At 42.3% G+C, this 18,341-nt stretch overlaps 1 protein-coding gene and 1 long non-coding RNA gene across 2 annotated transcripts in view; one reads left to right on the top strand and one right to left on the bottom strand.

Moving 5' to 3' along the window:
* Positions 1-18,341, top strand: part of LOC138983136 (uncharacterized) — a gene marked incomplete in the record, with an annotated part of 62,504 nt that overhangs the window by 24,300 nt on the left and 19,863 nt on the right. Inside the window, 3 exon segments of the mRNA XM_070356543.1 lie at positions 2,773-2,858; positions 8,406-8,829; positions 12,945-13,030. Coding sequence (XP_070212644.1) covers positions 2,773-2,858; positions 8,406-8,829; positions 12,945-13,030 — 596 coding nt within the window.
* LOC138982238 (uncharacterized) lies at positions 178-6,610 on the bottom strand. Its single transcript, XR_011460814.1, has 2 exons — positions 5,778-6,610; positions 178-2,293 (listed from the first exon to the last, which is right to left on the bottom strand). It is a non-coding gene; the product is annotated as an uncharacterized lncRNA (long non-coding RNA).

The raw sequence follows: 18,341 nt of genomic DNA, 5'->3' as shown, positions 1-18,341 counted from the left end.
GAAACTATTTTTTTAAAGCACTGGTGGAGCAGAAATATGAAAGTAAATTCAGCAAAGCGCTCGATTGACTTGAAAACATTGATGGCTACTTTGCTGTGGTAGTGCAAGAGAAGTTACTTGTAGTAATAACCAAATGAAACATGCCCATTGCATACAAACAAAGCAGAGAATGATACAAGTCTTTATTGGTTTTATTAAAATGATAAATAACTTTTCAACATAATTGCGCAAGAACCCAATAAAAGCAAGCAGCCCAACCATCCAACGTGCAGTCTCACACTAGCACTATTTGCTACTTTCTGGAAGTGGCATAACATTCTCAGTAGGCTCCTATTTCTTTTATTCGTCTCATACTTATTAGTCTGTCTGTCCACTCTAAAGACCATTGGGTCGACGCACTTGTGTATCAGAATCGTTTTGTCAAAAATAATATGTTCCATATACTGTACTAACATTTCTTGTCAATAGTGTCAACATAAGGTCCGACATCTCAATATAAGGGCATTGAAATATAACATTGACTCAAAGTGCCTGCATTTTAAAGAACTCATAGGCTCAGTCAAACCAGCAAAGAGAGCAGTGGCAGAGTAAGTTACTTCCCCTTGCAGCCCGCCAGGAACTGTTGACAGTATCGACTAAAAGTAAAAGAAACGAACTCTGCATTCAAGAGAGGAATAATTATCTAATATGCAGACCTGTTTACCCCAAAACTTTGACAAGAGTAATGGTCAAGTCAAAAATAGTAATCTGATGACCAAAATAGTAACCCAGTGGTTACAAACACCATTAGCAACACAAACCTAATTTGAAGCACATTTGAAAATCGTAGTCTGGACTCAAATGGAGTATTTTTTTTCCCAAAATCCAAAAAATAGTAATAAATTACTCCAAAATAGTATGGGTCAACAGGTCTGATCATGGTGGTGAAATATTTCTATGCTGCTGATAACTTAAAATAAATCGTCCTTAGTAACCCAGTACTCAAACAAGTCAATTAGTCTATCCTTCAAAGTTAGAAACAGGCTGAAAATCTGCATACAGTCGAACTCGCTTAAGACGAATCACTGGGGATCGGAAAAAAAGTTCGTCTTAACCAAAATTCGTATTAAGAAAATTGATCGATTTTTTTTTATTTTTTTTTTTATTTTTAAGTCTTGTACATTTTATGGTGTTTCAATTTGTTTCTTTCGCAACTTTCATGCTGCTTCACGTTTAGACAATAAAGTGACATATTCAGGTACATGTTCATGTGTGTCTCATGTTGAGTGATGATTGTTGAGTTTGAGTGAGAGTGAGCACACAGATGTTTCATCCAGTTGTTACGTTTTTGGTCACACACACGCGCACACACTGACACTGTCCACATTCGCGGTGTTCCTATCATTTGTCCGGAATCACTTACCTTGGCGACGGGTAGCAAACCTTGGCCAATTTAGTTTTTGTTTTGTTTTGTTGCAACATGATGTTCAAATCCAAATCGAAAGCACTGACTGACTGATAAACTATCGCGAACCGGCGAACGCAAACGTTGAGAGTGTGGTTTCCCTTGTCCAAGGGAAACCACTCTGGCATCTATATTTTTTGGAAATGGCTTCCGTTCGATGTTTCGTTTTTGGTATTCGCGAAGGAAATAAACGTCAGTCAGTCATTCATGTTCAGTGTCTGAGCTATCAATCACTTTGATTCTAAATTTGAAATTGTTTTGTGAGTACAGTGTAATCAGTTTAACTTTATTCAGTGATCGGTTGAGCAATGGTTCAAGCAGTCGACGCAAGGGAAGACTTTGACACACGTGTATTCAAACTTCTCAAATTCCCATGATATGTCGATCTCGGGACGAGTTTAAAGATTTCGTCATAAGCGTGAGTAAATTACAGACATTATGCATGCTTGGGAATCCAAAAAGTGCTCGTTATAAGCGTAAATTCGTTATAAAGAATTCGTTTTAAGCATTTTTTTTAAGCATGAAGAAAGAGGTATTCAGTTGGGAACTTAAAACTAATTCGTTATAAGTCAAAATTCGTAACTAGCGTGTTCGTTTTAAGTGGGTTCGACTGTATCAACAATCCCCAGGAGCTGGTCACCAATGAACCCACTTTCCTCATGGGTCTTGCATAAGCTGACAGATAGACGACTGGAAATAACTGTGATAAAGATCTTTCTCCTCTACTCCCAACAGTCTTGTCCAGAAAATGCACCAAATTGTCTTGGATACAAGATGCCAGAAATTGAAAGCGAGGAACAGCAATGCACGATCACTCTGGCTGGCGATGGGCAGGTAGTCAAGGAGAGCCTGTGAACAGAACGAAAGATTTTAAAAAAATTCAGTGTTTTAGAGAAAATCATATTTGACCACTCCCAGAAAAAACATCTCTTTTTTTCACGGATGTCTACAAATTGATTGGCGGCAACTATAAACACAATTTTAAATGAATCTGATTTGGTTAATCAGTGTCCAATCTCATTCAATACAGCATTTAATCCCTTAATTGTAAACAGGTCAGCAGACTTTCATTGTGTGGTACACATGTGCGCTTTAATTCAGGTTGGGATCGTTTTCCACATTCACATTAGATCATAGAAAACTGCGCAAAAACCTTAAACTTACTTCTTTCCTGACCTCTACTAAAAATCTGACATACCAACTATACCACAGATCCCAGTGTACAATGGTTTTCTGTACTTGCGCTACATGTGTGGACGCAAGACGCTTGATGCCAGCCCCAGGCATGCTATGAGGCACACCCCAAAGCACCTGACCTCAATTGACAGGAATCAAGACATCTGGGTACAAGCTGGTGAAGTGGTGGCCGTTCCAGCGCAACAGCCCATCATGCCAGTACCACCACCAGGTGCAAGTAGGAAGTGGTTTCCCAGTCAATGGTCAGCAGGCAACAAGAAAGACATCACACAACAAACAGAACAAGTACAAGTACAACAGGACATGTAAAAATACAGCACAAACAAGACAGACAATTGACAACAGACAATTTGAAGACATGACATCGACACACAACTGACAGGATACAACAGAAAAACAGGATACAACAGAAAAAAAGGACAGATCATTAACACGGACCAGTTCAACAAAGCACACAAACAGGACAGCACAACACAAGTCTGACAAAACAGGACAGCACAACACAAGTCTGACAAAACAGGACACACAAACACATAGGTTTCAGTCCAAAGACTGATTTGCATTGCGAGAGCCAAGTGACAAGAGTGCCCCCTCTGGAAAGTGGGTGGACCCCGAAGGGGGTCCGGAAGTAGAAGATAGAAGTAGCAGATGAAGCAGGGAGAGGAGGAGAAAAGTGCAGGCCCCGGTGATGGTCAAATGACGATGACTTCCTCTGGCGATGTGGGAAACGTTGGCGATGAAGATGAAAACTGGAACTGAATGAACAGATGATTTGATTGATGATGGGTAGCACCAGATGACTCCAACCTTACAGTCTTGCAAAACAATGCCTCTTTTGAAAAATACCAAACCCATACGGTCTTTGGAGTGAGTCACACATTAAGCAGGAGCCATCCATGTCTGTCGATGATGATAACGAGGATGGAGATGTGCAATAAAGTTAATGAAATGCAGCTGTACTCGCAGAATGCTTCCAAGAGGTAGTGTTCATGTAAAAAACACACAATCTCAAGCTGGAGCAAACACACTCCAAGTCCATGTTGGCTTGTTCCGTGGAATTCCTCTTGTCCCCACACATTTGGCTGAAGAATCTGAGTATGTCCATCGTATCACAGTCTGATTACACAGTACTTCATCTAGATATTTCTCAATAATTTTCAAAACAAGACATAACCTGATAAGGAACAAGAATGATTTTAACAACACATACAGGTTTGCAAGAAGACACTTTCAGCTTTCAATTGCACAAGTATTTTACCTTGAATAGAGTAGGCAAGTCCAAGACAGACAAAATAAAAGAGCTACTTAGAAACCAACTAAAGGGAAATACTAAATTTCAAAACGAAGAAAAAAATAATATTGCATACTAAACATAGTTCTTTAACCACAACCAATACTGAATTCCTTTTCTGGTGCATTATCAGTTCAACCCCTCTGAAAATGATACTGTTATAACTGATTTTGCCATCCTCAGCATAGATAAAAGCTCACTGGGTTAAACGATAACATTCCTTTACCAACTCAGCATATATGCCTTTGGATACTAAAATAATCAGATAGACAACTCATATTATTCTCTCATTGGACATTGCATAAGCCGTAGAACAATCTATCATAAACATCAATAAACTTTGTACTAATGAATTGAAATCCTGAATATCAAACAACTCAAAAGGTATGACAAAAATAATAATAATCTTAGACTCAGCAGAAGAACAGATGGGACAATCTGAATCTATCACAAGTATCTCTAGCAGGAAAAAGCTACAAGGATACCTGTAATGGGAGGCCCTTATAAGTTATAGGATTGAACAACTTCTTTCTATCATTGACATTGTCTCATAATCAAAGTTTCCCCCGAGATACAAGGACATCTCTAGTCTAGGAAAGCAAACCAGAATAGTCCCCAAAATGCTCTTTGTGAACACAGTTGCCATGGTACATAAAAAAAAAAAAGGCAAGTCAATTGTGAAGACAGCTCACAATTATCAACTGCTCTGGCGAAATACCCTACACAATGAGACAATGGCTCAGCTAAAACAACAATTAAAACTTCAACATCAAAAGTATGTGGGGTAAAAGACCACGTACAAAGTCAGACAAGGTACCGCCAGCCAGCCTGCACAAATTGATGGATGATAAACCAGGGGCCTGTACTCGAGGGGAAAAGGAACATGGTATGTACAATGTGAAAATGAATGATATTTAAGTGTCTGTGTCCATTTCACCACACATAAATAAAGGATGGACACTTCAAAAGACAAAGTGTGTAGAATAAGCTCAAAAATCAAAACCGAAAAAAAAGGGTCTTACAACATACTATGAAAATGATTATCAGTAAAAAGCAGGAGCTCATTTATTTTAAAAACTAATGCTGCAAAGTTTGTTTTTCAAGTTTTTGTGTGCAAATAACTGAATTACTTTATAAAGTTTTCTGCAAGCTTACTTTATACTACAAAAAAAACAACAAAAAAAACCACCCACACACCAAATAAAGATAAAACTACACTAACACAAATATCTGAAGAAAATTGCAAGATTTTTTTTCTCTTTTCCCATTTGCTTTAAAGGAAAGCACTAAGTGCCAACCATGGCACCATTACCTTCTCTTCAAGTAGACTTTTTTTTCTCAGAAGAAGAGTCTGATACTGATAGATACATAATTGACCCAAAGCAAAATCTATGTGTGATGAAATAACAAGACTGACAAAGAGAAAGACCTAACCAGTTGAAGCTAATGATAAGAAATCTCTTGATCAACATAAACAGGTTTCACATTTCGTGAATTCTGCATTCTTTCAAAAATAATTGGTCAATTGATACATAATACAAACATTACTGGAATGCTCAAGGCAGTAGTCTGCTGCCTTAGGGCTGGTTGTTCACAGCTTTTTTGCAAGCATATAAAGTTTGACAGGTGGGGAGAGGTTTTGCCAACTTACAAGTTATCGATTAAAAACGAAAATACTGATCCATTGCATCACAGATTGTGTTAATAAAAATGGCTTTTGGATCAGTATTTTCATTCATACTTCGGCACTTTTTGTGCAACATGTATGTACAATAATAATAATAAAGGGGAGCAATCATCACTGTATATGCTTACAAAAAATAGCAACACACAAGAACAACTCACACATTTGTATCTATACATAATACTGAGACATGTCAGCCTTGCACTTTCAGCAGCATTTTCAGCTGGTTTGATATGGCAGATCCAGCATCTTTCGTGTCAATACAGATATCAAGGACCTGATCCACTAAGTCCGCTTCTCCCATCCAATGCTTTGGAGGCTGCGGCAGAAAGGCAGGCGAGGGAGCATGTCGAATACCTGCCCCACTCTTTGTTGTTGGGTTGCTGCTGACCTTGGGGGGTGACATACCAGCACAAACGTCTTGGAATTGCATACTGCTGACGTTCTCCAATAACGGCGCATCCACCACATTTAGGGCACTGTCACTCTGGGTGTCAACGTAAATGTCCTGTCGGTAAAACACTCTGACAGGCGGAGATCCGCAAATCATTGACCCCTTGCCCCTGTTGTGCGTCGGAGACCCCTTCCTCAAGGGCTTCCTTCTTTGTGCAGCCGCTTTCCTATTTTCATGCTGATAACCTGCCATGTCGGACATGATATGTGGCATTCTGTTGACCTCACAGATGTTATACCACACATAGGCACAAATGCGCTGAAGAGCTGAAGTTGATCTTCCAACTTGACCTGAATGTAGCGCCTGACCTCAGCTGGGACAGGATCAAAATGGCGTCTGTTTGTTTTCCCTCCAACCTCACAAGAAAATAACGAACGATTCACGAAAACAACAGTTCAATTCTTAATCTATTATACAGTTTTGTATCTCAATATCCTCTGTAGATACTGGACTACTTTCAAAACGCCAAAATCATCTGAAACAGTCCAAAATTTGAAAAATAATGCCTGACGAAGATTGTTGTGTCTCTCCTCCGTCCTCTCCCTGAAAAATGGCTAGTCACGAGGTGTTTTGATCACATGCGATCGACCAATCACGGAGCAAGTTTATTTTTGGCACATTTTGTCATCGGTTGCAAGATATTGACGTCATTAACATACCTTGTAGTTATTTTTATTTGTATTCATGAAATTTAGAGTAATTTTATAATATAAATGTACTTAATACTTTTATTCCAAAAAAAAAGGCATACATACAGCAAAAGGTTATAGAGGTGTTCCCTACGGATGTGACGTCACAATGTAGGCGGGGAATCCTTTATTTGATTATCATCTTCTGCTCTGTATCAAGCAATGACCAAGTTTTGACTCATTCCAAATGTGTTGCGTGGTTCATGTACGGATTTTGTAGGGAACTTTGGAATAACACTTGAAAGGCAGTACGGTAAGTTGAGTTTCTTTTCATGTCAGCGATTTTATTGATCCCTGGTAGAGAAAAAGTCGCGAATGCGAGCAAAGTATTCAGGTCAGGCCAACCGACTCCGCTCTCGCCCTGCACTGACAGTCCCTAGCAGTCGATAGTCAGTTGAGTTGAGGGCTCACGCGAGACGGTCGAAGTCACCGGTCTCCTCGGGTTTAGCAGTAAGGCAACTGAAAACAACTTTTGTTTCACATTCTGATCGTAAGTATTAATGTTTGATAATTATGTTGCTTGTTATCGATTGGAAAAGCGGTTGACGAGAAGGTATTTCAGTCGTCATTGAAAGTGGTCGTTTCATATAGCTGTAGACTGACACACGCGATCACTGAGAGGAAAGAAGGCAAGTGCGCAAGTCAAACTTTTTTGGCTGTTGGTGTTTTGCTGTTTGTTATGTACACATTTTCTTCGGTGGATACTAAGTACACATGTAACGTTTGCCATTTAGAGTGGTTTTGAGCGTTTTTCGCGAACACAGTACGCTTGACTGTACGGTCGAAATCGACGGAGTTCAGTACAGCATGTCCGCTGTAGTTAGGATTGCGTCCCACGGCCATGCGTTCAAGTCGTTCAGGCTTTTCACAACACGGAAACTGACTGCGACCAAAGAGTGTATCCCTACGTAGGGATACACTCTTTGCTGCGACCCTGTTTGCGGTGTTTAAAAAACCCAACTCTAGAATGGTTGGAAGATTGCGTTTCTTATTAGAATTTTGAATGAATACGTTACACTTGTCACCTGCTGTTTGCTCCAGTTAAAATGCAAGTTTGTGTGACATTAATGTAGTAAGAGTTCTTAGTACTGGATGAATGACTGGAACCAGATTTGTTCTTACAGTTCTTGTGACATCATCGCTGCTAAGCCTAAGGGCAGGGCATAGTCAAGTACCGAAAAGGTCTATTGGAAGCATTTAATTTTGGTTTTTTAGTTTTAAAATGTTAGTATTTGAAGGCGTTTGTGTGTGAATCAAACAGTAACTGCGCCATTAATGTCACTCAAATGTCACCATGTGCTAATCCTGCAGTATTCTTGCCCTATAAGGATTGATGTTGTTCTCCGCTCAGACAGTGCTTGTGTGAATTTAATTGAATTTCCCCTTGATTTTGGTGACAATGGTTGCATTGCATTGATTTCACCAGAAGTTCCCACCCAGTATGTATAGATCCTAGCAAGTGTTTGTCATTTAGGGATCATGGTGTCTGATTACCGTACCAATTGAAACATTCACATGCCTGAGATATTAATGTTGATTATAACATTCTGATTTGACGTCCTCAGTGGCCAATTTGGGATACTTTTTATTAATACTGTTATCTTGGTTAATGCAAAATATTGAACTTGACTTGATTGTACTTGTAGGGCTGGGGCCCAAGTGAGCGCGTGTGGATTATGCCAGTAGCCTCCCAGCAGAAGGATCCGCAGGTCGTGCAGTATCACCACCTCCTACCCAAACCACCCTTTGCACACCATGGACACCACCACCACCAGCTAGTTGAAGGGGCCGACAACCTCTGCCTTCCTGACGAAGCCTCGCTCTCCGAGGAGTTGTGCCTGACTGAGGAGCTGTGGCATGTAGATTCTGCCATCAATCAGATCATTGATGCACATGCCTCCGTTCACCGAAACGATTTGCCGACCGACCAGCAACAACAGTGTCACCTGATCAGCACTCACAGTCCCCCTATCATCAACTTGAGCCCCAATCTCAGCCCTTCGTCGGACCATCATAGAACATCACCAGTCTATGACCTGAGAGAATCCACACGTCGCAGGAGTACTCAAGGTGGGTCAGGGACCATGGAGGGAATATATATATATGTGATGTTGAATGTCTGTATTGTTTGCACGTGTAACTATCTCCACTCACTGTACAGGAGCTTCAGACTTTGCCACTTCAGGTGTTGGTTATCTGTTCTCAGACATTTTTGAAATGGTTCGTGGTTATCATTTCAAGTCGGATCCACTGAATATTGGAATTTGAATGTGCTTGGTCAAGAGCAGAAAGACTGATCCTTTGATCTTCAATATGACCCAATAATTGTCATGACCAATTGGTCATATGATTGATCTTGTGGTGGTATTCTGGTCTAATCCTTGGCACTTGCATCTTCATTAGTCCTTTGATTATATATTTTAAGAAGTACAGTTTCCCCTTGTACCATGTTGTAGGTTAGCAAAAATGCAAAGCAGATCAGCGCAAAATAATTATACTGTCGGTGTCATTGTATTTGCAAGAATCTATGCTGATGCTATCAGTTTCTTGTATATTTGCTTATTTTTTCTGGTAAAGGTTACACCATTAGGAAATGAGTGGCCCATTTTAAGGTCATTTACACCACAATCTGAAGGAAAGCGGAGGACTTTGCTCCTCATTTCCTACTCAGCATCAGAAGTCTCCAGTAAGCTGTGTGACTTGGTGCAGTGTGTTCACACATTTTCCGCCCCTAGAGGGTTATACTGGTTCATTTCCTGGCTGTGAGCTGTTGTCGCCCATTCACACAGGGAGCACACTCACACACACTATGATGGCTCTTGAGCGTTATGTAGACGGGTTGTAGTTGTACGTACGATTATGTCAGTGTGTATGTGTTAAAATGCACGAAATGACTTAACTTTTGATGAGCATGATAGTACATGATGTGTTCATGTGAGTGTTCATGTAACCACCGTGCTCAGATTGCGGTAAGGTTTACAAGAGCGTGTATTCTGGTTTAGGTGATGTGTGAATGTCGTGCATCAGTTTTTGACACTGTAGAAAAAAGTAGGTCGATTTCAGTGTGTCAGAAATATACTTAACTCGCTTCCTATCCTCTTAGTTCTTAGTTTTTCCCTCGGCGATTTTATGGTCCAAAGCTTTTCCTTCAGCTCCTCTATTCGGGCCTGGTGTTCGGGTTTTAGCAGGGGATTTGCCAGCTGCCTGAACATTGGCTGCAGGCCCTGTGTGTGTACGTGTCTGTGCGTCCTGGCGTTTTCCTATCAGCCTGTGTGCTTGGCAGTGTGTCATTTTACCCCTGCTTTTACACTCCCCCCTTTTAGTTCGCTTTGGCACATGGGACCAACCCCAGCTCTTTGCTATCACCACCAAGCCAGCCAACAACACAGGCACAGCAAAATTGGGGCCCCCTTATCAAAAGACTTGCCAGGGGGGAGAGGAAAAAAGTCCTTGTGATGTGAGGAAGGCGGTACAAGGGGAGAGAAAGACCTTATCCCGAACCTAGCCCGCTGAGGAGGAAAAGGGGGCGGGGCGTGAGTAGGAGGGTGCGGGTGGAACGAACACGAGGGAGGGGGGCGGCATGGCGGGGATTCCCACTGGCACAAGGGTGCGGGAGTCCTTTTCATTTTTTCTTTCTCCCTTCTTTTCTTTCACCTTCTGTCCACAGTGCTGGGTCACGGGGTGGTCAGCGTAAAAATAGGTCACCAATCAGCCATCGAAAATAGCGCTGGCCTCGTCGAGGCCAAAGCTTGGCGGTCCGGTTCAAAGCGTTTGGCCTCGAGGCTATAATGCGACGCCCGCATTCTTTCATCCGCCTAGGACGGGGCTACTTTGCGACAGGGGTGGCGGGTTGCTGTGGACTCGCCCTACACAGTCGCTATCGATGCCGACGATGGGCGGGGATAGTTTTGTTTATGTTTGGTAAGCGTGCGTCCGTGTCAACTCAGCGTGGCCACATGTTTTATGTACCGCATGGTCTAAGGTCTCTCCGGCCACGTGAAGTCAATCGAGGATTGTGATTACTGACAAGCGTAGTACGGATTTCGTCCGTTTTGTGCATCCTTGCACATCCCACACAATAGGCATTTTTGTCGTCCATGATAGTTGTATATATATATTGAAAGTCAGCAGAGACTATATATATATATTTGAGTCAACAAACACTGCTTCGTAGTTCGAGATGTCTCATCATTAATTGAGAGTTTCATAACGTTTTAAAACTTGGCAATCTCTCTCTCTCTCTCTCTCTCTCTCTCTCTCTCTCTGTAGTATGGAAGATGAGATTCTACTCGGTTGGAAGCCAACGGAAAGTCGACCTGGAAGTGGAAGAGGTCGGACAGAATTTGCCGCAGTCAGTTCTTTCATGCCCTCTGGATAGGCAGTGTGTGTGTGCCCGCACAGTCATACATGAATGTCAACCCTCTCTGCTCCGAACAGCAAGCCTGCTTGGCACAGGGAGGAAGGAAAATGTGTGTCTGCTGGCAGTGTGTGTACTTTCACTTTCAGCGTCCGCCCCCAACAACCGCACACTCGCATTATGGGATACACAATAAGTACTCGTTACTTTTAAACCCCTAATCAAAAAGACAAGTTCGAGGAGCATTATGAATATGATGTTTGCATATATATCTAAAACCCTTTGTGGTTGATGAGCCTACGGAGTTTTATGTAGTGTACTTTGTACAGTCGCTTGGGTTGTATATATATATATATATACATACGTCTCGCAATGGTAAATAGTTTCATTAACCTATACAAAAACAGGGGTTCGTGGAACATGTAGGCATATCTTAATTAAAGACTTCGTTATTCTTCAGGTAGTACTGCAGATGATTTTTTCAATGAACAGTGAATAAAGTACAGTGGTGTGGGTTGTACATGTACTGACATAGATCTCCCACTTGGACTGCCATCTGTATGTGGGATAGGCGGTTGACACTGACAAAACTCATTCCAACTCAGTGCACTGGATAGCAGATAAATCTTCAACACTAGCACGCAATTGATGCCCAAAAAAACAAAAACGTCCTCTCACCATGATTGTATGTCCCCTAACTGTCCTATTACCCAATGTGTAGCATGCCTCTTCAATATTCATGGGGTCCATCCTCAGTACCTCTGTCTCATATTGGGGGGGGGGGGGGGGCTTTAATTGAGCCACATGACAGTCACACAACAGTGTTTGGCAAGGTTATGCTGAAATATGCCAGTTGTGTGTAGGATTGCCTTTGTCATTTATTTTATGAGGAAAATCCTGTTTTGCTTACTTCAGTTTCTGATAAATGTACATGTCATTTGTCAGATTTGTCTTGGTTGCTCATTTACATGCCTGTTTTGATGGAAGGCAGTGCAGCTTCACTAATGGTTCCTTCCTCATTAGGTATTATTTCTCAGAAGTTCTTTTCGTGAAATCCAGAAAGTAACTTATAATTGTATTCAGATTCAAGGTCTTAAATAATGGGGGGGGGGGGGGGGGGGGGGGTGGTAAGGTAATATGACCCCCTCCCTTCCAAGGAGAGGACACCTCAAAATAATGAAAATCTTCTGTTGTCCTTTGTTTGATCTGTTAACTCTATTGAAGTGTCCCTGACATGAAGTGGCAGCTACAGTTAAAGGTACTGAACTTGTCAAATCCAGGTGCGCGGAGCCCCTGGGGCTTTTAGTCATACCTCAGGCAGCTATCCGTTAGAAGAACTACCAAGTTTCATTGACTTGCACCCAAAGAGTCAAGACGTCGTTGTGTATTTTTGGGTTTGTTTTACTACCATGGGAGGATTTTTGAACTGTAAATGCACTCAGCTGCAACAAAAACGCAAAACGAAGGCTGTGAGCTGCACTGTGCCTTTAAGGTATATTTTGCACTCTTGTTCCCAATGGTGTTATCATGGCAATTCCCACTGTGTGCTGTTATTCTGGACTGCGTTGTTTTTTTAAGTTAAATATGCAAGTGAACTAATTTGTTATGTTGGATATATTATCACCAAGGAAGCTTTTTTTTCTCTCTTCAAAATGTATTATTCATTTATTCAGGGATAGCTAGCTGGATTGTAATTGTTGTTGTGGAACAGCAGCGACTGTTGTTGGCAGTTTGCAAAACTTAGTTGGCAGGCAGTGTGTGTGTTTTGAGCTGAGAATGGGAGCCAATACTGATGGTGAAAGTAATTCCGTGTCTGTAACGATTCCAGATCACCACCCGACAGTGCTCCACCCCATGCAGCAACATTCTCCCCAGATAGTGCCAGGCATCATCACCGAGGACTCGGGTAGAAAGGTTAGTATTGACAAACCTTCGTGTCCTCTCTGTGTCCTCTCTCTCTCTCTTTTGAGTAAGGGTTGTGTGTGTGCCCCTCTCTCTCTCTAAACGGGTGAACGGTAGCTGTGACCGAGTTTGTGTGCGCGTCAATGGCGTGGGGGAAAGGTGTGTGTTGAGGGGAGGGGGGGGGGGGTGCAGTACTTGTCCTCGTGGTTAATTATCAGTGGAGTTGAACATATTGTTGGTACATCTATGGCGATGGTTTCTGTGGTGTGTCTATTCTCTGTGTTTTTATTTTCTGAGTTTTTGAGCTACGTCTCTTGTACTTTCTGCAGGGTGTGTGTGTGTGTATACGCACGCATCATCATGTGTTCAAAGCAATAACACACACACACACCCACATGCACACAAACACGCACGCACAGAGGGGGAGAGAGAGATTTAAACACATGCGTGCACAACCATTTTGAACCGTTCATCCTTGCATTACCCACTTCTAGTTTCTGCTGCCTATTTACCACATCCCATCTGATCTTCATTTCAAGTGACATTTGCTGTACATGCAGCATGATTATGCCTGCGGTGCTCGCTGAACATGTGTTTTTTCTCTCCATGGTCATGACATGTTGTCCATTGCTCATCCTGACAGCAACATTTGAAATGTTATTTTGAGTTTGTCCTATTCTGCGTTTTTGTCTTTCTTGTAATCTGTCATTTCCTCTGCGTTGCTTTGTTTTGTTAATCACATGCAGGCATGCGTGTATGAAATAATACATTTGTGAACCAAAATAATCATGCATTTTGTACATGTGCACATACATATATACACCTTCACCCCTCTACCATCCCCTCTCTTCTTGACTGTCCGTGAGAGAGAGAAGGTCAATGTCTTTGACTTCTTTTACAACTGACCAACATCTATTGTGAACTTCATGTCTTTGATCCTTTGTCTCCGCTGTCTTCAGTCATAGGTGATGGTGTTGCTGCTGATGTTTTTAATTTGTATTATCTTCTGAATGTGTGAGCGACGCAGTCATATCCCATGATAATATTGGACAGACTGAGCAGTGTTTACCTTATTTCCCATGATAGCCAGCACTGGGAAATAATCAAGGTTAATCCTGCACATTCACAGTTACATACAGCCGTAAAATCCCTAGGATAAGTTTGGTTTGGTTCAAGTTTTTAGCAGTGTCATAGCAGTTACTACTCACATGAAGTAGGTACAGTTTAAAGACACAGTGGGATTTGATTCATGGATGTTTATGGACAGAGAGGTGATAAAGGATTATATGCTATAATTGCGTGGATTATATCTTTGGATCGTACTTAGGTAGTTGTTGATTTCGGGAGACTGACCATGATGACCGATTGTGCTTTCAGGACAGTGTGATGGGAAACGTTTGGCTTGTTGATGACGATGAAGAGTTCATATGACGATTATTAACTTGAGAGTCGGAGGATTGTTTTGCATAACAATTTCACTTCACATCGCTCTGATTTTCTTTTCATGAATATTTGATTTGAGAATGCGTTTAATGTGTGGCAAGGTATTTTGTAGAGGTAGCTTTCGCAGATCAGTAGTGTCTTGAAAAACAGGGGTACCACCCTTGTACCAAAATAAAGTACATGTACAGCCATAGCCTTCTCTGGCCCCATTTGCTAACTTCAGAGGTGGCTGTTTCATTTGTGTTAGCTGTTCAACCACAAATGTACAGTAGACCTTCCAGCTGATTTGTTTCCTAGCATGTAGAAACTAAGTTTTCAATGCATACATGTAGGCTAGTGTAGGTAAGGGGATATGGTTAGCCAAAGCTGCAGTCTGCAGCCTTCAAAGAACCATGGTGTCCCAGTGTGTGTGTGTGTGTGTGTGTGGCCTTGCAAGTAGAAAGTTGAGTCAGTCTTAGGTCGGTATAGGCAACTTGCAGTGAGAAGATTGAGTGTGCGTGTGTGCATGGGTTGGTTCAGTCAGTCGTCAGTGTGCGTGTGTGTGTGTGTGTGTGTGAATTTCACTATGCGTGTGTGTGTACGGTTGTGCTGTAGTCAGGGACAAGGTGAACTAGTCGTGTGTGCTGTGTGTGTACCCGCCCCTGGTCATTGAACGCCTTGATAGATTGGCCTGCCTCCTCTTCCGGTGCTGGCAAGCTGCCCTCCGTATCGATCACCCCCTTCCAACCACCCTCCTCCTCCTTCATTATTCCTCCTCTGTTTCGTCGTCTATTGTCTTTGCCCTCCCTCCTCTATTCTTTCTCCTCCTTTCTTCCTCCTCCTCCTTCCCCTTCTCTTGTGCGCTGTGATGATATAACTGGTGACAAATGCCTTTCTGCCTGCAGACAAAGGAAGCGAGAGAGAAGCAAAGACTGGGGGTGGCGGGGGTGGGAGGAGGGGGTGGGGTGATGGAGGAGAGGCTGTATGGATGGTTGATTACACTGGAGGGTCCCCATTGTCACCCTTCATTGCGTCTCGTCCGATCAAATATTGGTCCCGGGTTGAGAGAAGGGGGGGGGGGGGGGGGGGGGGGGGGAGAGATTGCGTCTTGTGATGAGACGGTCTTCAAGTTTGTGGTTTTGCGCCAAATTTCTCTAACCCCATCTGTCCAGACTTAAAATTACGAACAGCGACAGCAACAATAACAAAGAAGGAGTTTACGTAGGCCCTATTTCTGTTTCTGTGTATGACGATGTGTTATGTGTGCGTTTTATTTGTTTTGTTGTACTTTTTAGACCCTAATCAACACCCGGAGACAGTTGTTTTTCGGTTGGTAACGTGACGATCTGTTTGTTTCATCGAGTTTTTCAATCTGTCGTTGGTAATGGTATCATTGCGAAATGCTTAAGACATTTCAGGTTTCGACTCAGTTTACACGGGCACATTTTCAATTCGAAAGGTTGAGAGAAAAAAAATGCAAACTTAATCTATCCTGCCTTGTTAGTGTGGTAGACGCAAAGGTGATTTGAATAATGCAGACTGACACCAGACTGAGGTGGCACCTTCTCGAGACACAGAGTTAGTCACGCAGAGATCTAAGGTGCGGCCCAAGCGTTGGGTGAGGGTAGTTCAAGTGTGAAGACTCTATTTCCATTGCAGTACTATCGATTGGCTTGGCGAAGAATGACTCAAAAAGGACAAATGGCACTGTATGTTAACAGATAGTAAATGCGTAAATGTGTCAGTGAATAGGAATCAGTCAGGACATTCAGTATGTAATTTTGATAAAATCAGCTTTTTGTTTGAAACGTGTCTTGAAAACAAAAGACAGCAAGATACACAGAGAAGCAAAACCAGTAGTTGTGCAAGTATAATTCATTTTATAGTCGAATGGAAATGTGTTTGGGGGAGGGGGGGGGGGGGGTGTGTGGAGTAGAGGTGTACACTACATAAACATGCTCTTCGTGCATGGCATGTAATGACAAATGCAAAGTGTATGATTGCGATTTCGTTTGATTGAGTCATTTCACATACATACATACGCAGTGAAGAGCGCCAACAATTTGCGAACACGAACTTTGCGTGCAGTGAAATGGTAGAAACTACCTTTTTATATCGACGAAAGTATTGGCTGGCTTTTCTGCTGTTGGTTTCACTGTATATTGTGGAGCACCATATCGGATGCTACAAGAGAGGTCTTACAGTTGAATGAAACAAAGTGACAGGACTGCCAGCGCTTGCGTGAATTTGTCCGTTATTCGTGAGTGACGTTGTGTCTTCTATTGATTCTGCAGGCATCATTTGAGATGTCTCTCGGGCTCGGGATTCCTTATAATAGATGTTATTTTCGATGAAGGGACTACTTGTGTTTTAGGTATTGATACAAAATGACAAGACGGTACAATTGTGAATGGCAGCGTACTGAGGTGCACGTATTTTTCATAACTATTTTCTTAAGCTGGGCGTGGTATTGATTAGGTTTAGTTGGCGCGTTTGGAACTACAGGACTGTCATTGAACAAAACAGGTTGCGCTGTTATTGCCTTCTACTGTAGAAATACTTAGTTTAGAGTTTTACTGTGTGGGTGTGTATGTGATAACCCTGACGCATTTGAAACTACATTTTTGTAATACAGCCGAGACCCCCTAATTTAAGACCGGGGGGGGGGGGGGGGGGGGGGGGATGTTCACTTCAAAACGAAACCTGTCATTATTTCAGCCGATTGAGGAACTAACAAAGTCTGTCACGAAAAGAGAACAGGTAGCAGAGCAATGTTGTCATGAAACGAAGCCAATACAGGACTCCATGCACTTGACTGCAGAAAGACTTTACTGTACCGTAGAGAGACTATGTGGTAGTGTGTGTGCCTGTGCCACATCCGTAGTGGGGCCTGTTCTCAATTCCCTGCCCTAGCTCCGACAGTCCCTGGCAAAAGCCAGCTCTGTACCTCACGCTGTGCGCTGTGTGTATTGATTTTGAACGACTCCCAGCCCAGTCCGTCTCCCTACAGCCCGCATTATCGGGCCTCGAGAAAGGCGGCTCTGTCAGGGGAAGGGAGAGATTGGGGGGGGGGGGGGGGGGGTACAGAAGAGAATAGAGGGTAGGAAGGGAGATGTAGGGAGGGGAGAGAGACGATTCTGTCACAGAGAGAGGGGTGTTTTTTTCTGGTTGGAGGCGAGAGAGAGATATATATATGGGAGAGCTTTGACAGGACAGAGAGAGAGAGGTGTTTGTGCATGCGTGCGAGATAGAGAGAGAAAGAGAAAAAGACATAAAGGATTGGCCAGTTAGAGGCAAAATGACAAAGCTGAAACTAATATTGCCAAGGGAAAAGTGAGAGAAAGAAGTACTAAAACGCATTCGATGTAAAACAAAACAGAGTCCTTGGACATGGCTACTAATTTTTTTTACGTTGCTGGTCTGCCAAAGTCCTGTTCGTTAGATAAGAATTGACAGGAACGGAATGATTTTTGCGTTACACATTCACGTAGGATGGGCGTAGTTTTTGACCGAGAAGCAGGATGGAAAGCGTGGAAACTAGATTCTCAGTTCAATAACCAGGATCCCGTGTCAAGTTTTTGGCTTCACGTGCCGTTTTCGTGCCAGCACAGGCACCTGCATTTTGTCACCTTTGACATGCACACCGCGCTGAAATAACAATAGCAGTGACAATGTTCTGTATGTCTTTTTTCAAGAAATTACTACGCCGCTCATTCACTAATAATGCTTTGTAAAATTCACTCACATGTTTTATAAAAACGATCATTGCATGGTTAAATAATAAAAAAAAAGTAATAAGTTATGAAGTGGCGGCCGTGAAAATCTCTGTTGTACGTCAGTTGATAAACGCTGAAACTCGAAGTGTTGGTTTCACTTTGTTTGTTTGTTATTATCATTATTT

The sequence above is a fragment of the Littorina saxatilis genome, linkage group LG12 (assembly GCF_037325665.1).
Source record: "Littorina saxatilis isolate snail1 linkage group LG12, US_GU_Lsax_2.0, whole genome shotgun sequence".
Classification (NCBI taxonomy): domain Eukaryota; kingdom Metazoa; phylum Mollusca; class Gastropoda; order Littorinimorpha; family Littorinidae; genus Littorina; species Littorina saxatilis.
Note: the sequence above shows the minus strand (reverse complement) of the source record. Positions and strands in the feature narration are given on the sequence as shown.